This window comes from Sphaeramia orbicularis, chromosome 12 (assembly GCF_902148855.1).
Source record: "Sphaeramia orbicularis chromosome 12, fSphaOr1.1, whole genome shotgun sequence".
NCBI lineage: Eukaryota > Metazoa > Chordata > Actinopteri > Kurtiformes > Apogonidae > Sphaeramia > Sphaeramia orbicularis.
In genome coordinates, this window is record NC_043968.1 from 46,710,369 (window position 1) to 46,730,132 (window position 19,764).

Here is a 19,764-nt window from a genome sequence, read left to right on the forward strand (position 1 = left end):
GTTTGAAGTGAATCAGTAATGATCTGAAATATTAAGAATGTCTTGAAAATCATACCACCCATTAACCAAAAGTGAGGGCTAAAGAGTTATAAACAGTGAGAACAGACCAAGACCCATAATGTTTATGAAAAATGTATCGCAAACCCTGATCATGGACCAAAGACCAATTAGTGTTACAGCAATATTGCAACATGTACACAAATGCACACCTCCAAATTCTTGATTTCCTGATAAACACTAACTTAAAATTTTAGCCTGACTTGTATAATAATGAGGAGAGACTCTCAACATGAAACTTTATTCATGCATTTACCGTAAACAAGTTAAGGACTAATTCCTTGTTTCTTCTGCAAAACAATCAGTTAAATCAAATAACTTACAAACAGTACATCTTTCTGACATTTACTCTTTACTCTTCTTTTCCTTCTATTACACTGAAATCATGTAAAATGTATGAAAAAAAAAAAAAAAGAAGCAGACATTTTGTCTGGTTGTGCGTCAGACTAACTGGATTGTTTTATTCATGTGTCGTTCTTCTTCTGGAACTAATCACTGAAACAATAACAGTTACAGCTCATTCATTATTAATGACTTCATTATTAGCTACTTTTTTGTGTGAAACTATTGTAAAGTGAGACATTATAATGAGTATTTTCTCAATATTCCCTCATTATATCATGATAATCAAACCAATACTTCGGCTATTTCTTTGCATCCTACAGTAAAGTGAGATGTAACACTGAGTTAAGTTAAAAACCTTATTCATGAGGAAGGAGTGTGTTTGATTTATTAACTTTACAGACTTAATGACCACAGTGAACTTACTGATACATTTATTTATGTAGAGTCTCATTCAAATGTTCACTAAACATGAATTAAATAAGTGTAGAGAGCTGTCAGTTTATCTCTGTGGATCTTTTATTTATTTCATCTCATCTCTTCTCACAGTGAGAGGGGAGAATATTTTTTAGACTATCCTCCAAACCCCCATAAACAAAGATAATAATATAATGGAGGCAGGATGATTTACAGTTGAACATTTTATTATTTAGAATCAGAACAGACCTCTGAACTGTAAACCTCACTTCTATATTGAACACAACTACATACGTATACCTACTTATAGTTTGAAATAATAACATAACCAGTGAAAGGTAAAAATAGTGTCTGTCACAGCATTTCTGTCTTAACCCTTAAAGACCCAAACAGCCACCGTCAACCAAAATCATCTACTGATCTAAACTATATAATACCTGGTGATCCATTAATCCTGTCAATGCATGTAAATAATTGGTGTAAAATACAGTTTGTCATCATTTCGTAGTCATTAGATATGACCCATTTGAACATTCAGAGGCTCCGTAGTTACCGTGGAAACACTGTCATCTACAATAATGATTCACCAGTAAAACCCATGGAGTTTGGTCAGTGACAGTGGATGGGGACACTTGGTTTATGTTCAGTTAAGTATACATTTTGTGGGAAAAGTCACTTTTTCTTCATTTTTCTCCATTTCTGATATTCTGACAATCAATTTGAATCTGAGCTTTTATGAACAACTACATGATCAATAAATTAAATACGGGAAAATACATGACTTTCTTTGAAAAAATGCAAAATACAGAGGATAATATTAGAATAAACAGTGATAAATCACTTAAAAAAGGTTAGATAGACACAAAAGTAGCACTAGGTCTTTGTGGGTTAAACTCTTTTAATTGTCTTGTGAGGCAGCAGTTAATGTTAACTCAACAATGTATATTTCTCTTTTTGCAAATTTCACTTGCTGCTGTAGCCTTTCTTTTAACCTGATGCCATCAAATTAAGATGTGCTGAAAATTAAAAAAAAAAAACAAAAAAAAAAAACAGAAATTCTACTGAATACAACTGTCTCTGTGGTTTTAGTCATTGTTGGTCCTTATTGAGATACTGTGGATAAGCACTGAAACATTGATCTGGCAGTTATTGATCTGGTTAATGGAAATGTGTCTGGGTCCATGTTGTTTCTTTGTCATTCAGTATGGTTTTTATTTACTGTATCCCGTCTGTTTATTAATTCAGCTACAACAGTATCCATTTAGAAGTGTTGCTAATTTGGAGCTAATTTGTTGCCAAAACCCATCAAACTGATGAAACGTGTCTTATAAAATCCGTGAAATTCACTATTTGAACACGATTTGATTTATTCTGTATATAGACAAAAATATTGGGACACATCCCTCATAAACTTCATGATAAAAATGTGATTGTGGCCAATAATTATTACCATAAATATAAAATCAACATTTCTTTTAAGTTTAAAGGCTGGATTTTCCTCCTGATTGAGAAGAAACCAGATGGTTACTTGTGGTGTAAAATGATTGTGTATAGATTTATTGTTATTGTTTATATATAAATATTTCAGATATAGATGTAGGAAATTTAAAGAATTGTACTGACAAAGAACATTTTAATGTTTAGTAAAGTTAAGTGAAAGAAAAATCTGAAGCATCTCGTAAGCATTTCAGATAATACTTTAAACAAAAATAAATCATGAAGAAAATGTATGTGAATTGCAGTGTTATTTATAGCATTCTATATGACATTTGTTGGTAGTGTTTTGTAGCCCAAGCCCCTGTGAAACACCTGTATCCCAGTATCCATCCATTCATCTTCTTCCGCTCATCTGAGTCCAGGTCATGAGGCCATCCGCCAACAACAGACCAGCCTAGATTTTCCTCTCTCCAGCCACACGTAGGCATTCCCAGACCACTGATATAATCCTTTCAGGGTGTCCTAAGGTCTGCTCCATGGTCTCCTCCCAGTTGTACTCATGTGAAACACCTCACTAGGGAGGGGTCCAGATGCCTAAACCACATCAGCTGGATCCTTTTGATGTAGAGGACCAGCATCTCTACTCTGTGTCCCAACACTTTTGTCCATGTAGTGTAAATGAAAAAACAGGCACAAATAAAAAGCTCATGTGATTTGGTTTGCAATAACAAAATACCTTTCAGATACACAACATATTTTTAACTACAAGATTCATCAGCATGATTCAGAATCAAATATATCTACTGCAAAAAATATATATATAGTATGCATCATACTATATTTGGCAGTTTTTCTTCTTCTATGTTTGTGCTGTTGATTTCCTCAGAAATTTCTGAGGTAATTTGTCTTTTACAACAGCAGGTAGTGCTATGAATCAGTGTTAGTGCTAGTGTTATGTCAGGTTCTGCCAAAATAAACTACGAAACCAAAATAATGCACCCCTCATACATTCATTTTAAGGATCAAATAATGTTACTCACAATATATTTTGTACTCCTCTGTGTTAACCATGTGGGTTTTATTATGGAACACTCTGCAAACATACTGAAAAACAGGGAATATAAATTTTAGCAACTATAAAAACTCAAATGTCCTAATGCATGAAATAAGCCTCAGCAAAAATTGTGTTTGCTTGTGAATCACAGTGAATTTATAAAACATTTTTTTTTGTTTTGGCAGGAATGTAGCTCCATATGTCAACATCAGATGCCTCTGGGATAGTCAAGTAAAATGTAAACTAAGATTCTGCACAGCATCATCTCTTTGATCAGCACATGTTTGATTGATCAGTCAGAGCTTCTCTTCATCACCACAGACTCAGATTAATTATCAGTCATGACCCTGGTTCATTAATAATACACAACGCATCTCAAAGAACCCGTTGGCCTTCATGATGGTGACTTTTAATGTTCAGTCAATCAGAAATAATCATTAATCAACACTTCACACGCAGTTGAAGATTATATATGGGCGTACAGTTTGTATTCTGTGCGGTCTGCTGGGAGGAGAAAGTGCTGACGGCTGCAACAGGGTCAATATGTGCGGTTTGTTTTGACAGAACACACACACCTCTGAGCGAGTCTGTGTGATGAAGTGGAGCTGCATCTGTGTTGAAATGAGCGCAATGTGTGTGTGTGTGTGTGTGTGTGCGTGCGTGCGTGTGTGTGTGTGTATGTGTGTTGTCAGTGTGTATTACTGAGTGTAGAGATCACCTGATGATGAAGGTGAATCTGAGGAAAGACGAGTTCACCTTTTCCTCTGCACCAACTGACAGCAAACATGTTCTGAACAGAGAACAAACTATGAAATTAAAAACCCCCTCCTGCCAACAGCACAGGGGGCACATGGGTATTGCAGTGTTTAGGGCAAACTGAAGACAGAATCTGACTGGTCTGAAACAAAGTAAGAGTTCTAGGGTCAGGACATAAATGTATATGATCATCACATTATTGAGGAGAATACTGGGCTCAATAACAGTGATTTTTCATTTTAAAAAATGTATATAAATATCTGCAATTATGTGATAGTGATTGGTTGTTCGTCTCTATATGTTGGCCCTGCGATGAACTGGCAACTCCTCCAGGGTGAACTCTGCCTTTACCCGTAGGTAGCTGGGATAGGCTCCACCCCCATGACCCTAATGAGGAAAAAGAGGTTTCAGAAGATGAATGAATGAATGAATATTCAATTAAAAGAGAATCCTACATAAAATACATAATACGCTTCATTTGCATGTTTAAAGTGTGAAATTGAGCCTGGAGTTAATCTGAAAGGAGGGTAAAAGCTGAAAACATACAGTGGTGTTTAACACAGTTGTCAAGAAAATCCAATATTCAACATCCAGTTTCATTTTGATCCTTTTTCTTCTCCTGTAATCAAAATGTAAACCAGACTCACATCACAACATTTTTTTAGAGGAAATTTTGAAATTAAAATTGCTCCTATATGGTGTAATTTCTATGTAAAAATGACACTGAAACAAAATATTACACATGAAAGAGAAAGTTTGTACATGTTCCTAAAAAAGACTAATTGTATTTCATTGGGGAATGCTAACAGCTCTATGCTGTCCACAGAAACTTATTAATATGTATTTTTTTTAGCTGCGCAAAGTAAAGTAATTAAAGTACACTTATATTGTTCCTGTAGGGTACGTCAACATCTGCATTTAACCCATCCCAGTGCATACACAAGGAACAGTGAGCTGCCACTGAAGGCGCCCGGGGACTAGCCTCAGACCTATATCAAAACCTGGGTCAAGGGCACAGACTGGAGAATTAACATAGCATATGCTTTTGAGAGGGGGTGACTGCAGGACTGGAGGAAACCCACAGGACATAGGCAGAACATGCAAACTCCACAAAGAAAGGCCTGCTGGGAATTGAACTCTGAACCTTCTTGCTGTGAGGTGACAGTAGTAACCACTGCGGTTATGAGAACAAGGATAAGCTTGTCAGGCATGATTCAAATGTGGCCGCGTAGCCCTGACTGAAATATATGTAGTTCTATATTTATTATGTTGTAGAGAAGATCAAGAAGCATTTCTGTTCATTTGGAGGCAGTGTTAGTATCTTCATTTGAATGAGTGTGTTTTTTATTGTACAACAGTTCAGGATGTTTGACTTAAAGAGAGGCTGACTGATAGTCCATCAAACTGCAGAGGTCGCTGAACTCACCAACACTCAGCCATTCACTCCTCCTCTTCATCATCATCATTGTCGGGGCTCATTAACAGAGCAGTCAGCCAAACCTCAGACTGTGCTTTTATTCTGAAGGAGAACAGGAAGTTCTCTGCACTTTGTCGAAGAAAGAGTTTGTGTCTCTGATTTCCAAGGTGACAGGAAAGTTTGTGACAGTGACTGATCACATTGTGTCCGCCTCCAAACCTTGACTTACAGCATCTTAGCGCCAGACGACAGCCAATGAGAGGCTACGACCTTGTCGCGGTGTATATGTGAGCGTGTGTGTGTGTGTGTGTCACAATAACACTATCAGGCATACAGAATTAGAAACACACTTAGAGCTCAGGTGTATGTACTCTGTCAGCATCATGTGACTGCGCCCTTCATCAAGGAGGGTGTGTATGTTTACCTCATAATACACACATATGATTGATGTATTTGTGAGGACACCAATGGATGCAATACAACTTTATGCACTTGACAAATGCAGTGGACATTATCACCTAATTTTGTTATATTGGAAGGTTACATTGTTTTCCAAATGGTACTTTACATGTTTCAAATGTTTTAAATTTTGTTTCATGCAATTTGGCAGAATACAAAAAACATGATCCATAATATATCTGATATAATTTTATAACATGCATATAGTGTGAAATCAAATTCACAATTACACCTAGAAATTAATAAAGCATATCTGTCTATAATTGTATGAAAAGATTACATTGAGGTGCTTTACTTGATTACTTCACTTGTATCTTTATATCTCAGAGGGAATACTTTAGTTTTTACTTCACTGTTGGCGTGCAGCTGTACATTGTCAGATTTCAGTTTTTATCTATTTCCTGTCCAGTAAAAACCATCAAATGTGTAGTTTATGTCATTTATTCCCTTTTTCCATCATGCACCCCTGTCCTAACACCAACTGAAGGTATTCTTCAGACTTACTAGACTCACAAAGCCACTGCCTCAGCTAATTAGTTTGTATTAATGTATGATTTTGGTGTAACATGATTTTTACAATCCAAACTGTCAGACAAACTTATGTTCCTTTTACATAGTGTTCTGGAATCATGATTCCACCTTTATCACAGCTCAGTTACTACCTCCAGAGGTGTAACAGAGCTGTGACAGAGGTGGGACCAAATGATCTTACCATTTCATTTACACAGATGTCGTTCCGGAATAAAGGTGAAATATTCCCAGAATAGAAGTGCTGTGTAAAAGGGGCTTAAGGCAGCGGGTCCATGAGCTAAATTTATTCTTTGTCAAAGGAACCTTGTGCTTTAAGAGAGAGCGGTGAAATAGTTTGTTTGACCTGCTGGAAAATGAATGAGTAGCAGACTTCCACTGAAGGGCAAGTGGGGCACACACCTCAAATTAGCACATTGTTTTTTTTCAATGCTAAATTCATGACATAGAAAAGACCCAAATAGCTGACAGTACAGCAGGATCCACTGGTTAAGCTGTGACATCATTCCTTTTTTCAGGTCTTACATCATGCCTGAGAAGGAAGAGGGTTAGGCGAAGGGCCATCAACAAAACAATGTAAAATACTTCAACAGAAGTAAACCACCACAGACAGAGTAGGAGGTTTGCTTTTTTCAGGTCTGCTTTTGTTCAGTCTTCTGTACTCAGTTTGCCGCAGTACGATGTCCCTGAGTCCATTAAACACATCCACTTGTCATTGTACCACTTTACATGTGATGATAAAGAGCAGAGGAAATGGATGAGGATGTCAAGTCCAAGTCTCTCATGGATGGAAAAAAAACGTTTGCTAATATTAGCACCTCAGCTATAACATTAGCACACACTGCAACTGGCAAACACAGTATTTCATTCATCAACCTTTTATCTTTGTGTCCATTTCAATATCAACACACAGTTGAGCATGAAGTGAGGTGATGAAAATGGACCAAGAGGTGAAACAGTATTTAAGGCACTTAAAAATCATGACCTACTGCAGGTAAAACACTGACTGTCTAAATGTAGGTTAATAACTGTATCCGAGTTAAATAAATGAATTTAGTCCCTTCTTAACCCTAACCGGTTCATCATTAACAAAGGAGTTCTACTAAATGAGCAGACAGGCTCTGCTGTTGTTGTCTTTTTGGACCTGAAGTGTTTTTTTGTTTTTTTTTTTCAGCATGCTGACGTCAGGCTTAAGAAGCCGATTGGCAAGAATCAGAATGATATAAAACAGAAGTTGGCATCGTGAGCTATTTTTAATGAATAAAATTATGATTTTTATAATCTTCCTTGCAGTGGAATGTTGTGACAGTGTGGTATTAGTACAGGATTTGAATACTTGGTCCACAACCACTGTATTTACATTCTCATTTAATGTTTACTACCCATTTCTTCCTCTTAGGTTCATCCTTTGGGAAAATGAATATTCACCTTAAAATTGAGCAGAAATCTTCTCGGTTGTAAATCATAGTGGACAGCTGGACTGATGGGTTGTTCCATCTCACAGTGGGACAAAAATATCATCAGTCAAAAGGCAAAAAGACTAGTTAAAAGTCAAACTGTCCACCACAGTAACCTTTCCTCATGTGATGGATGGTTTTCTGCTAAGGACAAACTGTACATTTTAAACATGGTGGAAACATGTGAGCTGAGCATCATGTGATCTCTTTATTTATTTATTTGTCTGTATGTAACATTAAAACCCTGTTTATTGTGTATTTAACACACTTTATAAAAGTGCACAGCCACAGAAGCAAACACAACAAACAGAAGTGGTACCTTATATGGCCACTTCTAAAATCTTATAACAGGATTTATTTGAGCTAATGGTGGCTGAAAACCTCCCATACCATCTGTAAACATATAAGAGCCCGTCCTGGGACCGTCCTCAAACAGATAAAAAACAGTAAATACTAAATAAAAAAGAAGAGTTTAAAGGGGCAAGAAAAATAGGACAGAGAAGGATTTTTTATTTTTCAGTCTGGACTTTCGGATGAACTGTGTTTGTCGTTGATGTTTTATTATGAGCAGAAATAAAGCACATTGAAGAGCGCCCCGTCAGTAGACACTGCAGCTTTGTAGCTCCCCCAGGTGGACACTGACGGAACTGCAGCTTCATTCACAAAAACAGTTTGAGTAAAAGACTAGGTCAGCTGTTTTTTCTGCTGATTGTCTGAATAGATGAATATGTATTTTTGTTTAGAAATGGAATATGTGTCACCAGTAGCAAACTATGTGCTCACTATTCAAATATACATGAATAATTAGATAGAAATGCACAGTATACTGTATGCCCAAAATGTACTTTAAATAAAAGGAAAAGTCAGTGATCAACATGAAGACTGAAAGATTTCTATTTTCTTATTTAATTATATTTTTTAATCAAATTACATTTGTATGTTTTGTATTTTTTTTTACAAATTTAGCAAATGCACAATATATTTAAAGATAAACTATAACAAAGTGCGGATTCTAAAAAGTTTTCAGACACGTTATGTAACTTTAGGCAGATGGTTCTGTAGGTGATAGATTATACATTTTAATTCTTATTTTCACTTTATACTCCATCAGGTTGTCTTTGCATGTTGTACTAAAGCTTCATACTACACACAGCTGGCTGTAACAAAATATGTTTTAATCCATATTCCTAAATGGATTTGGAATTTACACATGAACAAACCAGGGTGGAATTCAAATAAAAGTCCAAATATTCACTCATTCATACATTTTCTGAACTGCTTAATCAAGAGGGTCGTGGGAGGTACAAATATTGCAAAATATATTTTGATATTGGGCTGAGGTAAAAAAAAAAAAAAAGTTTCTCTGTGATAATGATGACTTAGATGTGAATGGTAGCATGAGAAAATGTGTGGACCAATGCTAATTTGACACTTCTGAATGTTACATTTTTGTTGTTGAGTTCATGGTGTCTCTGGTCACATGCTCTGTGATCTATACTGGCCACAACAGTAACAAACCCACAAACCCCTGACTGAATGTTTGTCTCTATATTTAAAGTGTAATGTCATTAATTCTGTCTGAAAATGTGTGTAATTGATGCAGTCATTTCCTTTGGTTTGTCTTGGGTGTTATATTTAGTACCCACCAAAACTCTAGACACACCATACTCTTTTGTATGCCAGAAGTAGAATTGGCAGTATGTAAGGGCACATGTCTGTTTGTGTGTTCCTACCCACAAGCCTCTGTGCATGACTGCATCTAATTCAGGGCAGTAGGTGGCGATAAGAAGGTCAAGGTTCAAGGAGCCATGTTATGGTGAAGCAGTATATATGTACAACTGTATACTTAGTTCACAGTATGTATTGTACAAGAGCATCTGCACCACATACACTGTCATCCTTTAAGTATTCTTGATAGATAATATGTAACTGGGGCTGGGAGGATGTAATCATTGCACCTGGTCAAAGGTGATAATTTATGTGTATAAACAGGAATAAAAAGAGGAATGTGTCTGAAAACAAAATTGCTCCAAGTTCATGAACAACAGCGTTCTAACAGTAAAAAGTGCATGTGTCTTCTTTTTAATTTATTATTTTGTAGACAACTAAAGACATGAAAACACTGAAAAAAAAAAAGTCCAAATTTAACTGAATAAACACAAAATAAGCCTTCAGAGACATACCAGAAACAGCCTCAGTGTCTGGCTCAGTAATTTACTCAGCTGAAAAGGTTAAAGCTTCCATGTATCTACGAAGGCCTGGTATTGCAGCTTTGTCTCCAGTTCGGTAGAAATAGGAACCTGATGTTAAACATGGCTCTTTCCTCCCTCAGATATGGTGACATGGTGCCAAAGACCATCATGGGGAAGATTTTTGGCTCCATTTGCTCTCTAAGTGGCGTGCTGGTCATTGCGCTGCCGGTGCCCGTCATCGTCTCCAACTTCAGCCGGATCTACCATCAGAGCCAGCGAGCTGAGAAGAGGCGAGCACAGAAGGTGAAACACTGAGCTGGAGGGATTTAACCTTGAATCGGCTAAAAACTAAAAACTTTCAAATCAATTTAACAGACCTAGTATCTACTGTATATCATTACAGCAAACAAAACCACCACAACACATCCTGTTTACAGCCACAGAATCAATCAAATGAACTGTTATATTAAGACATAAAGGGTTCAACTAACTACGACTACAGGTGGTGGAAGAAAGCAGCTCAGAAAATCATTTTATTCCACTCAGGACAGTGGGAGGACACATTATACAGGAGTTTAGTGTTGGAGACACAAGCTTCGTCCCCAGGGAACAAACACAAACAGGATGGAGAGTCTAAGAAGGTCTGACTGAGAGTCTCTGGAACAACACGACAACAAACAACAGGACAGGGTTTGCGTCATATTTATTAGTGATTCTTATTGACTAAATATGACTGTAGATTGTTCTTTCTCACACTAATATCTTTTTTAGATCTATGTACAACTATTTAACCCATAAAGACCCAGCACTACTTTCGTGGCCATTCCCAAATTAATTTTTCTTTGTATTTAACCTTTCTTAAGTGATTTATCACCATTCATTGTAATATTATCCTTTGTATTTTGTTTTTTTTTTTCCTGTAAAAATTGGTTTATTTCCTTTATTTAATTCACTGATCATGTACATGTTCATTAAAGCTCAGATTAAAATTGAGGGTTATTATATCAGAAACAGACAAACTGAAGAAAAAGTTATTTTTTTCTGTAAAATCCATCATTAACTGATCATAAAGTGTCCATCCGCTGTCATTGATAGAACTCCATGGGTTTGATTGGTGAATCAGTGCTGTAGAAGATGATGGTGTTTTCATGTTCACTACGGAGCCTCTGAACATCCAAGTGGGTCATATCTGATGACCATGAAAAGACGACAAACTGCATTTTACACCAATTATTTACATGTATTGATAGGATTAATGGATCAACAATTATTAAACATTTTACATGACTAGATAGTTTTGGTCGCCAGTGGATGTTTGGGTCTTTATGGGTTAATTGACACACATACGCATATTTTGATCATATTAAAGTCTGTTTATCATTATATAGAGTAAAAGTGAAAAGGCGTTATTGAGCACTTTACAGAACATAAAAACTAAATTTCTTTGCACTTTACAGTAGTATTGCAGTGACAATAAAGCTTATTCTATTCTATTCTATTCTATTATTGCTACATAAAATAGAAATGTTCTATTTCTTACAATGTACATCCATATATGATCTTTCATAGTTTTGATGTTTTCAGGAATAATTAAAAAGAAAAACCATCAGTAGGTGTGTCCAAACATTTGGCTGGCTGCATCTCTATATCATGATATTTGCATAAAAATGTCATAAATGTATGTAAATGTATGTCAGTATAAGGGTGAAAATGAAAAGGTGAAAAAGCAAGTTAACTTTAACCTTAAAATAAATCAAAAAATTTGTTCCGGCAATATTTTCATATTTTAATCTACTTCATAAAAATAAGGTTTAAGTGTAATAATAAGTAATTATAGTGATATCATTGTGTAATTGCAAGCTCTATGTTAAAGTTCCATAAGTGATCCTTATAAACATAATGTAAATCTGTGACATTTGAACCCAAAGAGCAAGACTCAGAGAGGTCTGATGTTGGGATTTCACTCTGTCTTTGGTCCACAGGTACATTTGCTTTGTCACTTCACTTTTGTTTTAGTCAGATTTCACAGAACATGGACGTTTGTATGTGTTCACAAACAGAAAACCAGGCTTGCTAGAATTCATGCGGTGAAGAGCGGAGGGGCTAACGCTTATTTGCAGTACAAACAGAACCAGCTGCTGATTGATCCAGATGAGGAGGTAACCACGGAATCACAGTTGTCAACGGGTGGTGCTGGTGTTATTTATTATTTGTTGGTTTTGATTTTTTTTTTTTTTTTTTTTTTTTTTTTTTTTTTTTTTTTTTATCTTTTACTTCTTTTTTTCATGATTATTTTCTTCTTGGTGAGCCGTGACCTCCTAACCTGCTGCAGGCTGCTGCATGCTGGATGTCCAGTGTTGGCCAGAGGGGGATTGGCTGTTGACCTCCTCATTCTACTTTTATCCTGTCTCCATCCAGGGATCATTTCTGTTTCACCACCTTACCCTCATATCTGCCCACTCTATCTATCTGTCTGTTTACCTGGTACAACAGAAACATTTTCCATGTCGTCCTGTCAGTAATAAAACCACTGCCCTCCATGTTATTTTTTTTGTACATGTTTTGGGCATGCAGACATCTGATACTAACCCCCCAAAAATTATTTCCTTTCTTTCAATGAAGATTTGGTATTTGTTGATATTGCTTGGACACCAGTCACAGGCCTCTGGTTCTTGAACTGGTTCTGTTCTCTGAACTTTGATGCCATCTTTTTTGAGTCTAAGTAATATTTAAATCTTTTTTTTTAATTATTGACACTTGCAAGTAAAAACTAGCTTTGGTCAGCCTTACAAAGAGCTCACAACAGTGCACACTTCAGGTCTTTATTCGTCAACCAACATTCAACTCAAACAAACCATGAATTCAGTCCTGGTCAAAATGATCCAAACCGGGACAGCACCCATTCCAGAGAAGTTCCAAACATCAGCATGGTTAAACTGCCGCAAATGTTTGTAGCTTACGGTTGTTTTGTCCATAATCAGTTTGAATCCTATCTTTTGATTTCTTAAAATTCTTGTTACTGTTAAAGCTAGACTTCACATCATAATTAAAACCTCTTGTGGAACACCTCCTGCTTCATATTGGCCTGAGATGAACAAAAATGGATCTGCTAGTCATTCAGTCTAATTAGGATCATGTGAACACAGCATGATAGTGACCTGGGCCAACATGAAACTGTTACTGTTGAACCTTCTATTTATAACTAACTCGCCTTCCTTTTTTATTCTCTACATGTCTCCATCTGTGCATATTTTTGGTTTTGATATCACACTGACGCTGTCCATGAAACACAGAGCGACTTTACACCCTCCATGCCCGCTAACCCACCTGTGCATGACTTAATCTTCAGGTGTTGTCTGAGAATCAACGGAAAACAGCTTTGTCTCCAGCCATCTTCCATCTCCACCTCACAGCAGCTCTTTTCTTCTCTTTTCCATCTCTTTTTCTTGTTCTTCTGTTGAGAGCATTTTGGTTGGCCCTCCCATGTGGCTCGGCTGCCACCTGACCGGCCTTTGCTGTTCATGACATTGTCACTATGTGCCTCGGATTCCATCACCATGTGCAGCAATGAGATTGGGCTGAGATGCATGTCAATCAGTCAGCCTCGTGGCATGCAGGGGTGATAGAGTCAATGTGGCACGGTGGCAGCGGTAGAGAACCGACCTCTAATGAAACCATATATTTTAAGGAAAACCAGTGTTGCCAGATCAGAAACGTTAAGGTGTGATACCGGAGACTTGACATAACAGATTTACACTGGTTAAATATGTCACTGGCCTGAAGTTTAATGTACACTGTTGCCTGTATTATTGGAATCATTTTGATTTCAATTCAACTGACTGACAACAACTACTAACCGTCACAAAATGATGAAATTATTGTACATTTGGGATTATTGGTCATAGGGTGCGATTTGTCAAAAAAACAGAGGGGGGTGTGTGTTTTGTTTTGGGATTTTTTGTCGGAATGTGGGGGGGGGGGGGGGGGGGTTAATATACATTTACATACTTTCAACGTCCTACTCCCAGGTTCTATTATACAGCAGATCTTATATGAAATTTTCACAACTTGTAACCTGCATCCACTGGACACACAAATACTGGGCCCCATGAATTAGTCACCCACCCCTTTACGGCACCCAAGTGCATGGAGATGTTTGCTAATTCTGAGAGAGTTCGGTTCAGGTGAACGTTAGTGCCAGTAATGTGGGCTATAGCTGTAAGAAAACTGTCACAACCTGCCTGTTTTTTCAATTGGTCGGTTGTCCCCCCTGAGGATGAAATTCCCTGAACAGAAGTAGGGATGTAAAAACCAGAGGGGGTGGTTGAACCCCCCATCCCCCCACAACAAATTGTACCCTGATTGTTCATACATTGTACATAGATGACTGAAAGGTTTTATTCAGTCATCACACATAATTAAATCAATAAAAACAGTTTAAACAACATCAACAGTTTTTGTATTTATTAGTGACTGAACAAATTTAAGTAGAAGCAGAATGCTTGTACAGTATGTGCCTCACTATATTCTTTTAAAATCTAACAAAAAAATAAACTATACAACAAATTATTCACATTTACAACAGTAGAATTGTAAACCTCAAAAAACTGAAGAATTTGTATAATTCTATTGTTGGGGTAATAATTGAATCCCAACAACAGAAATTCCATCTTCTTTTAATCCTATTTTCCATAGCTTTTTGTACAATAAACTAACACCTTCCAGATCACATTGAATCTCTTGCATTTAAAAGACTATTAAATCCACAACCCACTTCCATCAGTGTGAGTAATAAATTAACCCTTTCATGCATAGTGGTCACTACAGTAGACAGTTATTCTACAGCTGTTCTCTTGTATATTGATGGGTTTTGTTGTTTTAGTTCCATATCAGCCAACACAGTGGACACTTATGCACATCTCATACACTGCAATTCATACCATTACTGTAACTTTGCTGTTCTTGATAAATCTGATCTGCAGTAACATGTTTGAGTGTAAATCAACTGGTAGTTGTTATTAGACTGTAATTAACAGTTTTCTTAAATAAAAAGGTTTTTTTTTGCATATTATCTCCATGAAGTGAGTAATAACTAGTATTAGAATATGATAAAATGTGAGGAAACATCAGATTAGCTGCATTAAAAAAGTAATTTCATAGTTTTCACACAGTATATCACTTTTTGATATTGCATTTTACATTCACGTTTCTTTCCTTCAAAAATTAAATGCATGGTATCTAGCTGAGTGGACATTTTTGTAACTCCATTAAAAATAGGTTCATTTAGAAATTTCAATCACATTGTTTTGTTCATTCCTAAAGAGGAATAAAAACATTCAGGAAAAAAATCTGACTAAGATCCTCAGAATTCATGCATCAAAGGGTTAAGCCATTAAATTCCATGTAATGTCATTTAAAGCAGTGAATGTATCAGTATCATATGAATATAATTATTACAAATCTGGCAATGCTGAGGAAAATATCTGCAGTGTTTAAACATAATCCAGAGAAAGATGAAGGAGTACAGAAACAAGGAAAATAAAATCAGACGCTTAACCAGAGCTTAACTCCAGCCGGTCTCTCCACCTGTGTCACATTCAGTCTCAACCCCATAGCGAGATCTGTATGAGGCTCTCTTGGATCAAATGAGGCTCGTCATTCAAGTAGCACAAGCACAAATGCACTGATAAAATGTATTGACAAAGCTGAAGAACAGCTTCTGTCCATGGCCTGAATTTGAACCAGTGAGCAATCCGTCATGTTGAAACTAACTCTGAGCTAGGAGGGCATTGTCTGTAAATGAATCGACAGATGAAACATTCTTACAGCAGAATGTTACCAGACGGTGCTGACAAAATTAGCCCTGTCTAGGTGTGACGGGTTAGACGGCCCTACTTTGTACTGTTGGTCTGGATGAAGTAGAGCTGTGACATATGATTTGTTCAATGTGTGGTCATGTGGATTTTTATTTGTGCCCTAAAGGCGTCCAAGGAGGCAGGTCAGGCGCTGGTGTGTAAGACCAACCCCATCTTTGAGGTGCAGCACCATCACATTCTGCACTGTCTGGAGAAAACCACAGTGAGAACACACACAAACTCACAAACACACTGTAGTTTCTACAAGACATGTGGCGTAAAACATTACATCTGCAACTAATTATCCGTTTTTGACCCAGAATCATGAGTTTGTGGATGAGAAGACGTATGAGGCAAGCTGTAGGGAGGTTACTCTGGTGAAGCAAGTGTCGCGCTCCTCTTCTATCTCCTCCTCTTCACCTCACGGCCTCTCCTGCTGTGCCCGCAAGAAGAGGAAGACCTTCAACGTACCAAACTCCAACATGTCAGTGGGTCTGCAGGGCAGCATCCAAGAGCTGAGCACCATCCAGATCAGAGAGAGACCTCTGACCAACAGGTATACACACAAACACCAAAGAGGGACATTATATTATATTCACAGTCTCAAAGGTTGATATAGGTTCTTTGAAAAAAGATGACCCTTAATATGTTACTAGAGTTTCTGAGAAAGTTTGAAAGATACTCACATACTACATTTCCACCAAGACCATTCCAGGGCCAGAGGTCCTGAATATTAAGCCAGTTCTTCATGTCTCGACAGTAAAACAAACCCCATAGAATCAGTTGCTGGCCTGGAAGACTGGTTCTAAAGAAACACTAATACTGAGCTAGTTTAGTTGGTCTATGGGTTTGGGGCAGGATTATGGTGATAAACTAAAAACTACATTTTATGGCTTTGCTCTTACCGCTTTCCAGGCTGTCGTAACCTGAGTCTGTCCATCAGTGTCAACACAATTACTCTTCACCAAATCATCCAATCTCCTTCATGTTTGGTATTTACGGGTATCTTGGGAAGCTCTAGAATGACTTCTTTGAGTATTGACCTTGACCTTCATTTTCAGGGTTAAATCAGGGGTTGACAAGTCAAATGCAGATGAGATCAGTGCATTGTCATGGGGGCAGATAGAAGAAGAACAGATAAGGTGAGGTTATGGTGGTACTGGTAGGGGAGCAGGGAGCAACAGGGGTATAGGTACAGGCCAGCACTCATTGTCAAAAGGGGTCATTACAATGTTCAACATTTGTCTTGTTAAGAAAAACAGAGCTAATCAAAGATGATAAAGGTTCGTGTTTGACTCCACTGTCTGTTGACATTAGCTGAGTACATTTCTAAGCTATCAGTACTTGGTGACACTCAATGCTGTAACAATACAGCTAAATGGTGAGACAGTCATTCTCAGCATACCAATGTATGGAATCAAGACAGCAGCACTCACAGAGAAAGTAAACCAGATGCTGAACATGTCTCAGTGCATATGACTTTTTTCTCCGGTCTGAAAATCAGAACATGTATTGAACTCTGAAATCCACCAATTCACTGGACAGAGGCTCTTTACTCAAGTACATTTGTGAACAGCAGCTTTGTAAGCACATTAGCACATAGATGTCCATTGATGTTTTACATTAGTTTTAATTAAGTTAGACGTCGTAAGGAAAGTTTCTGTAATATGTTGTAAAAGTTCAGTTGTTCCAGCGTACTCTGAGGAAGCTGTAGAGTTAATAATGAAGTTTTGGTTCATGGGTTCTTAAAAATTCATGCCTGAGGTTTTAGAAAACCCTGAAAAACTCACAGAGGTCATTAAGTATCTCTTGGATGCTGCTGAGGATTGTAATCATCCTCAAGGTGCTAAAGATGATTATTAAACAGGTTCTAAGCAGGTCCTTTAGGAGGTTACAAACATGCTAATGAAGATTGTAGAGATCCTGAAAATATTTGAGGGAAGTTCTTCATACCTCTATAAAAACTATACAGGGATTTTAAGTTTCATTTCAATAGGTCCTTGGGGTCCTAAAGAAGCAAAACAAAGAGCACCTCACACAGGCTGATTGTCAGTTATAAAGCTCATTTTTAATTTTAATCTGTAGAAGATTTAAGAATTGATTGGAATTGAATAGGTTTCTCTTTAAGGGATGTTTATCATTTTAACGTGAAAGCACATTAGTCATAACATTTATATAAAATGAAGTTATACAAACAGAATGAGACACACACAGACATTGTGTATACTGTATATAAACACATGCCACTGGAGGCCATGTGACAGTGTATTCCCATGTTGAGTCAGAGAACAGGAATCCAGAATATGTCCAGCTGTGGGAGGCTGTGGGAGGTCCGAACACTCTGGGAACTTTCTCCTAAACATGGACAGCTGGGAAACCAAGTCCAGCTCTCATTACACTCTCCTGCTGTCTGTCTGCCTCCCAGTATCAGTAACACAACTGCAGCAACTCCTATAAGTGCATCTAACGTCCAACATGCAAAAGACGATGTAGATATGTACACGCTGATCAAACACACCAAATAGTACTCAGTAGTCGCAGATAAACCAACATAAAGTCAATAATGGCCCCGTAAGTGCATCACTTATTTTTGTGATTTATCTAATCCTAACCAATCTTGAGTTATATATTTTTACATCTCATGTTTATATTGTTATCAGGTGACTTTAAATGTGTAAAAGTGATAGCATCTGAAAAAGGTGTCATCTACAGCAGTAAGATAACTTCATGTGTATTTGATGAACATTCTTAGGTCCTGATTTACTAAAGGTTTGCGCGTGTAAAAATGCGTGTAAACTTGACTCCACATGCAAAAACATGTTAAAGCTGATCTACTAACAAGACGCACTGAGGGTTGTGTCTCTCAAATGGGCAAAATAGCTCATGCAACCCATTTAGCGTGTTTGCCTTGATGAATATGCAATATGGGAGTTTCTGCCAGAACACGCAAAATTATTGGGAGGAGTAGATGCAAATAATTATTTAACGTATGCAATGTGATTTACCAAACCTGAAACTGATTGTGGTGGCTGATTTTGTGTCTACATTTAGCACATCTGAAAGGTAGGTTTTAACTGACACAGCTTAACGCAAAACTGGCTGCAGTTGTTGTGGTGAGGAGGCGGCATAGGCACAACCAAAGGCAACGCAGAGAACCAATCTGTTCTGACCACATCAACATTTATGGAATGACGGAAAGAAAAAAATAAATAAAAATTGAGACATATGGTCCCCTACTTTATGGGCCTGCCCCCCACACCTGGGTCCACCAGTGGCACATCACCATTAGACCAGGACCCGACTCCTGAGAGGCGTCTCTCTCTCTCTCTCTCTCTCTCTCTCTCTCTCTCTCTCTCTCTCTCTCTCTCTCTCTCTCTCTGGCAGGGGAGACTGAACAGGACAGGTTCTAGCGCTGCACACACACACATGCACACACACAAATGGCACTGTCCACAGTGTTGTGACTGGGCTCCTATATAAGCACTGATGTAGAGAGTTTTCTGTCATGCTCATGGGCTTAAAAGTTTTCATTCACCATGCAGAGCGACATACAGAGAGAAGCTATTTATTTCACTAATAACACACTTCACCACTGATTAACAACAACAACAGAGACATACCTATCCACCCCTCTGTGTGGAAAAAAAGCAACTTCATATTCATGAGTACTGGCATATCCCAGAGCAGTTTTTACAGTGTACTGTCTTCATGACATCAACCAGTAGTGCACGCAAAATCCACATTTAAATACGGTGGTGTCCAAGGCTTTGTCTGTTGTCATTTATGCAGGCAA

General features: G+C 37.5%; 1 protein-coding gene across 2 annotated transcripts in view; it reads left to right on the top strand.

Annotated features, from left to right (window-relative positions):
- The window catches only part of kcnd2 (potassium voltage-gated channel, Shal-related subfamily, member 2), a 124,244-nt gene that overhangs the window by 100,049 nt on the left and 4,431 nt on the right, over window positions 1–19,764 (top strand). For both annotated transcript variants that reach the window (XM_030150089.1, XM_030150088.1), the window contains 3 exons: window positions 10,257–10,419; window positions 16,099–16,194; window positions 16,292–16,527. In XM_030150089.1, coding sequence (XP_030005949.1) covers window positions 10,257–10,419; window positions 16,099–16,194; window positions 16,292–16,527 — 495 coding nt within the window. The remainder of the gene's footprint in view (window positions 1–10,256; window positions 10,420–16,098; window positions 16,195–16,291; window positions 16,528–19,764) is intronic.